Source organism: Athene noctua, unplaced genomic scaffold (assembly GCF_965140245.1).
Source record: "Athene noctua unplaced genomic scaffold, bAthNoc1.hap1.1 HAP1_HAP1_scaffold_82, whole genome shotgun sequence".
In the NCBI taxonomy this organism is placed as follows: Eukaryota; Metazoa; Chordata; class Aves; order Strigiformes; family Strigidae; genus Athene; species Athene noctua.
The window spans coordinates 371,049-377,278 of NW_027437569.1; the positions used below are offsets into that span (position 1 = coordinate 371,049).

General features: G+C 64.5%; 1 protein-coding gene across 1 annotated transcript; it reads left to right on the top strand.

Annotated features, from left to right (window-relative positions):
* Positions 1 to 897: 897 nt before the first annotated feature.
* On the top strand, positions 898 to 5,577 carry LOC141955031 (coiled-coil domain-containing protein 183-like). The gene is made up of 11 exons (XM_074895091.1): positions 898 to 1,239; positions 2,211 to 2,378; positions 2,508 to 2,612; positions 2,805 to 2,927; positions 3,272 to 3,385; positions 3,527 to 3,587; positions 3,670 to 3,770; positions 4,031 to 4,191; positions 4,547 to 4,736; positions 4,880 to 5,005; positions 5,255 to 5,577. Exons 1-11 carry the CDS (start codon positions 898 to 900, stop codon positions 5,474 to 5,476), a joined length of 1,713 nt encoding a protein of 570 aa, XP_074751192.1. The 3' UTR covers positions 5,477 to 5,577.
* The last annotated feature ends 653 nt before the right edge of the window (positions 5,578 to 6,230 follow it).

Below are 6,230 nucleotides of genomic sequence, written 5' to 3' on the forward strand. Positions count from 1 at the left end.
CTGCAGGGCTCTTGGATATCTGTCGGTCTGTTTCCCTGCGGGACTGGTTTACATTATCTTATGGTCAACGCAGATTGATTATGGTAGAAACCAGGCAATTTCCTTCTGATTTAATAATGTATTCTTATGATAATCTCGTGGCCTGTATAGGTCTAATAGTTCTGAAAAGCTGGTTGATGTCTATCACTGAATGGGCTACGGACCAAAACTGTTAATTTGGGTGCCTGGAAGACGTGTGTGTAGCTCCCACCCTGTCAGAAGGCAGGTGGGGAAGGGGCAGACAGGCCCTTTCCCACGCAGCTCTGCAGTTAGCACTGACTTCTGCTGGCTATGAGCTCGCACCTCCTCTTTGGCAAAACGGTCTTCCTGGGAAGACCAACCCAGGGGGGGAGTTGTTCCCTTGGTTTCTGTGGCCAGCACCTGGAGCACAACAGGGTGAAGATCTCGAGTTACAGAAACTAAATCTAAGCTGGTTTGCTCTTGCCCGCTCCAACCGGAGCGTAACTCCCTGCACCAGCGTTTCCTGAGTGAGGAACTGACATTTCCAAAGGTGCGTATCTAGGGAGACGCCTCTGGGCATCTGAGACAAGCTGGCAGCTCGCAGGAGAGCGCCGGAGCCGTGTTTGGGTACGGGTGTGCAGCTGTTTTCCCTGAAATGCCCCTCGCCCTGTTTCTGGCGGGGCTTGGGGGGCTCCCCCGGCTGGGCGGGTGGCAGCTGCCGTAGCCACGGGGATGGGAAGGAGAGCGGGGATCTCCCCTGCCCGCCCTGCCTTCGCCTGCTCGGTAACCGATTATGACCTCACCTGTTCCGTGCCCCGGCAACAGTTCCCGGGCGCGGGGAGCTGGGCTCCACCCGTGGCCACAGCCCGGGCTGTCTCCAGTGCGCGAGGAGCTGCGATGGATGCCACACGCGCGGCGGGGCTGAAGGGCCGAGGCAGGAGCACCAGCTCCGTGCCGGGCCGGAAGGCAAAGCTCAGCCAGCACGCCCGGGATCTGCGCACCGTCATCGCCTTGCAAGGTGCTGCCCCTTGGGCTGCGCGGGGACGGGACGGGGCGGGCGGGGGGCTCTCGGTCCCCCCATCGTCCTGCGTGGTCCCAACAGCACCTTCGTGTCCTGCAGAGCAAGAGAGGGAGGCTTTCACGTGGTCCTGCGGGGAAGAGCTCCAGCAGAAGAGCGAGCGGCTGCCCCGCCTGTGTGAGGCGGTGCAGGACGTCCGTGCCCCGAGCGGCACCCAGAAGGTACCGGCAGGTCCCGTCTACTGTGCCCCTGCCTGTGCTGGCCCTGCAGAGACAGCGCCCCCCTTGCCCCTCATGCGGCTTCCTCTGGATGTGACCGTCCCCAGGCTGGGGGGATGTTCTCTTTGCCCCTCTCCTGCCCCCGGTGCCCAAGCTCACCACCTCCCAGGTCTGCGAAGCGCAGGAGCCCTCGGGTGTGGCTATGCCGGGGAGAGGCAGGAGGCCATGGCAGGCTCCGGCGGGCAGGGGCTGCTCGCTGGGGGCCAGGGCTCCGGGGCGCTGGGAAGAACAGCGTGCGTGGCGGAGGGGCCGGGGGCCGGCACAGGGACAGCCCCACGGGGCTGGTGCGGCGAGACACGGGGTGTTCCCGTGTGGTGCCGTGGGTCCCCTTCCACCGCTCAAGGGACCCCCTGGAGCTCCCCGAGCAGATCCTTGGCCCCAGCAGAGCTCCTGGCCGTCCCAGCCTGCGTGTCCCCAGGGCTGCCCGGGTTCCTGCAGGCTCCAGCTGCATCCCTGGAGAGAGAAGCTCTCTCTGCCCTCCCCTACCTGTCCCCGGGTTGTGACCTGGCTGTAAGGCCGTGGGGACAAGGGGTGCTGGCCCCACGCAGCTGCCTTTCCCTGGGGTCTCTTGCAGGGACAGGGCAGTGCCGCCGCTCTCTGCCAGCAGCCACATCTGGGGCACCAATCGATGGATTTTATTGGCGCCCAGCCCCGGGTCTGCGCTGTGCAGAGTCCCTAAGCCTGACCCAGCGCTGCCCTCAGTAGTTGCCCAGCTCTGCCTTAGCCCGACCAGCCCCCCAGAGCAAAGCTCTCCAAGAGCCCGTCCTGCCAAGGGAGCGACGATGTCCTGCAGCAATGTCCTGGCATCTGTAGCTCTACCTCAGGGGCAGTTTTCCAGACAGGACCCTTCTCCTGTGAGAAGGTGCCCAGAGAGCCCTGCCTCTGGCCTGGCCAACGCTCCCATGTCCATGCAGGTGACCCAGGAGAAGCTCCGGGCTGAAATCCATGCGCGGGTGAACACCTGTAACTTGCTGCTGGACCAGGTGAGGCAGCGGAGACGAGCCCGGGACGAGCTGCAGAGGCGGCTGCAGCGCCTGCAGGCTGTGGAGAAGGAGGACAAGCAGCAGCAGGCGCAGCTGCAGGTACCCAGGGCCCCTTCCTGGGGTGGCAGCACCCGTGAGGGGCCTTCATCCCAGCCCTGCACCCCCCCGGTGGGTTCCAGGCTCGGCACGTGGCGTCACCCCGTGTCCCCCCTCCTGTCTCTGCCCCAGGCCATTCGCCAGCTGGAGAACAGCATCGAGAAGATGCTCTTGAAAGTTCAGGCTGCACAGAAGGTGACAGCCCTGTACGTGGAGGTGCGGGATGCCCTGCGGAAGGTGAGCCCCTCCTCACTGTGTGCCATCGTCCCACCCGCTCCCCCTGCCAAGGCAACGAGGTGTCCAAGGGGTTGCTCTGGTGTTACGCCCCCCCGCATCAGCCAGGTCCTCCTGCTCCCTCCACCCCCTGTCACAGTGTGGGGGACCCCTGGGGCTCAGTGGGGTGACGTGCTGTGCCTCTCTCTGTCCCAGGAGCTGGACCACCTGCCTATGCACCTGGACCTCCTGTGTGGGACGGCTGAACGCTACCATAGGGAGCTGGAAGATGCAGAGCTCGTGGCTGCAGATGCCCGCAGAGCGGCTGCTGTAACCAAGGTGAGATGGCCCGGGGCACCGTGGGGCCCTTTCCCACACTCCAGAGCCCACCGACAGCACCACGCGCCCCGGCTGGCCGGGGAGTCTTCCTGCAACAGAGACTGAGCTGGGCTTGCCCACGGCACCCGGCTGCCTCCAGAGCTCCTCCTGGGTCTCGCTCTTGGGCCAGAGTGCCCTGGGGCTGGGGACAGCCTGCCCGAAGCGCCAGCCACGGTGAAGGCAGCGTGCTCAGCACGGGGAGGGCAGGTGTCCTTTTTGACACTGGTCATCCCAGAAGCTCAGCTGGCTCCCAAAGGTCCATTCCGGCTTCCGCAGCTAATTTTCCCTTCTCTGATACGCTGCAGGGCGACGTGGAGAAGTTAAAAACCCAGATGCGGGCGGACAGAGAGTTCTGGTGCCGCTCCGAGGCCGCGCAGAAGCTGCAGCTCAAGGAATTCTTAAAAAGGCATCTGAGAGAGGTGAGCTGGGGGGGCCAGCACAGGCAGGGCTGCGGGCAGGTGACAGGCACCAGTGCGGAGCCCCCCGTGGGTGGGGGGCCTGCAGGGCCAGCTCCCCCAGGGTGCCAGCAGCTCGGGGGCTGACGCTGAACATCCTTGCAGCAAGCCAGGCACAAGCTCGCCGTGGACTTGTCGAAACTGCAGCTGCAGGACCCTCTTGCGGGTGAGTGCCTGGCGGGGTGCAGGGGGGTGTGACGTGGGCACAGCTGCAGGCAGCATTCCCTGACGCTTCCCTCCCACGCCAGGAACCCAACTGGAGGACACCAAGTCCCAGGAGGAGTACAAGGCCTGGGTCACCAAAAAGGTGGAGGAGGCCAAGGCTGCGGTGCCGTGCTCCCACGTCTGGGTAAGTAAAACCCATCTCCGTTAAAACGCAGGGCTGAGCCGAGACCTCTCTGCTGGCCTTGTGTCCCGGTGGGGTGCTCTGCTCTGCTCTGCCCCTGCAGCCCCCCAGACCCCTCCTGTGCAGGCAGGGATGGAGCTGCTTTTCTCCATGCCATGAACCTGCAGCAGTCCCTGGGGCAGAGACCTCCCCGAGGCCACGGCCCGGCTCCTGTACCCTCCAGGAGGGCCACGGGCTGAGTCCTCGTGCTCTCCCCTGGCCAGGACATGGCTGGCAGGTTCCTGGAGCAGCAGAAGGCCTCGGCGGACCTGGAGCGGTATCTCCAGCAGTGCAAGGAGAAGCAGCAGGCGCTGAAGGAGACGCTGCACCAGCTGGAGCTGAAGCACGATGAGCTGAAGCGTCGCCAGCCCCCCAACACCCTCAGGTACTGCTGGCCTCGGGACAGCCGTGCCAACTGGGCCACCACCCTTGGAGGAGGGATGTGGGCATCCTGGGTGTCCCAACAGGGCCCCTCTTCCCCCGTCCTGCTGCAGCCCCCACCCCTCCTGCTCTGGGAGGTTTCCTGAGCAGAGTGCTCCCCCAGCGCTGGGCCTGGCAGAGCCCCCAAAGCTCCCGCTGCGGGTGGCACCAGGAGGACCCTTGCTCCTTGCCTGGCGTGGGGAGTGGGACCAGCAGCGTGGGGTTGGGTTGCAGGCAACATCTCTGCTCTGCAGGCGGTGCGGGGGGTGAGACGAGCACTTTTGGCAACAGATGTGGGGTGTCTCTGCACCCTGATGCAGTTGTATGGATGTGAATGTGTCTGGCTGCAGGAAGCTGGAGGAGGAGCTGAGGAGGGAGCTGCAGCGGGAGGAGGCTCGGCGGGAGCAGATGCGAGCCCAGATGCTGAAGGAGGAGGATCTGCTGCTCCAGTTTGACCACGCTGTCAACAACCTGGCCGTCCTGCTGCGTGGCATCACGGTGCCCGGCCAGGTACCCGTGCGGTGCGGGGGTGAGCACGGCTCCGGCCGGTGCTGGGGGTGCAGCGGCACAGCACAGTGATGTGTGGAGCGGCCACTGTCACCCCAAGAGACTCTTCTTCCCCACCAACGTAGTTGTTCTCTCTCCGATTGCAGGACGCTTTTGTCCAGGCCTGGAGTACGCAGGAGAAGCTCCAGCACTGTAGGCAGAAGCTGCAGTACCTGGTGCAGCGCACGGCCAGCCTGCCCCCCGAGAGCCACAGCCTCAACGAGGACAATGCGGTGCGTGCTGGGGCTCCATCCCTGCGGTGGTCTTTGGGGACCCGCACAGGGCTCTCCCAGGTGGCCCGTCCCAAGCTGTCCTCCTAGATGGGAGCACGGACGTGGCCCCGGGGAAGAGCCGTGGCGCAGCTCAGCCCCAAGGGGCACTGGGCGCTGCGGGGTGTCCCCCCATGGGGACATGGAGGTGAAGCACCCCTGGGTTTGAACACCCCCTCCCCTTCAGCAGTTAACCCAGGGTGTCTTTCACAGACTTTTGTCAAGGTCCGAAATCTCCTGGAGCAGACGATGGCACAGGCTCCCCGGAGCCTGAAGATTTCCTTGGAGGACACCAAGGGTAGGAGAGCACAGCGGGGACACGTCCCCCAGCGCCTGTCCCAGCCCCTGCCCACAGGCAGTTCTGAGCGTCCTCGCCTGTCTCCCACTGTCCCAGCAGACCCCGACCCAGGAGCTGCCTCCAGACCTTGGGTCTGACCTTGGCTGTCTCCAAGGCTTTGAGCACGGGGCGTGGTTTTAGGTGGGGATGTGGGAGAACGACGGCAACTGTTGGGGTGGTAAGCGCTAAGCCCCAGCAGAAACAAGGGGAGATGCTGTGGGGCAGGGAGGGGGCCCTCGTCTTCAAAATCCCCTGCCCTGAGGGTGAAGAACCAGTGCTTGGCTCTGCCTGTGGCCTCCTCTGATTGGAGGCTCTTGGAGCAGACAAGGAGCTTCTGCAGCTCACGGCCCTTTTTCCCAAAGCGGAGGTGAAGCCACCGCCCCGCAGCTCCAGACCTTGGTGGGAAGCCCCAGCAGTGTTGGGGGGGGACCCCAGCGGTGGCATCCCCAGGCCCTGCAGGTCACCCTGGGACGCTGGGCTGGGAGAGCCCGTCACAGTGCCTGTGCCCGAGGGCCTGGCACGGGGCTCTCTGGGATGCCACCAGCCCTCCAAAACGGGCCACAGCTCCCCAGGGACACAGGCACAGCGGAGGTGGCCCCGCAGACCCTCCCCAACCTGCTCCTCTCTGCTCTCTCCTCCAGACCCTCCTGCTTCTGACGATGATGACGATGACCATGTCCTCTGCCGGGAACACATCAAGAAGCAGGGGCGGCTCCTGATCGAAGTCAAAAAGAAACAGCAGCCCTTTGAACTAAAGCTCTGGATGCCCCCGACCACCCCTTCTGCTCCCGATGCCCCCAACCACCCGCTGCACCCTTTGTCTCAATACAGCAGTTATTCTTAGGCTGAATA

Bases quoted from the DNA above. Each gene is read 5' to 3' on its own strand.
- LOC141955031 (XM_074895091.1), top strand. From the start codon at position 898: ATGGATGCCACACGCGCGGCGGGGCTGAAGGGCCGAGGCAGGAGCACC. The intron at 3,771-4,030 runs GTAAGTAAAACC...TCCCCTGGCCAG, and splicing joins TGCCGTGCTCCCACGTCTGG to GACATGGCTGGCAGGTTCCT. The intron at 5,006-5,254 runs GTGCGTGCTGGG...TGTCTTTCACAG, and splicing joins GCCTCAACGAGGACAATGCG to ACTTTTGTCAAGGTCCGAAA.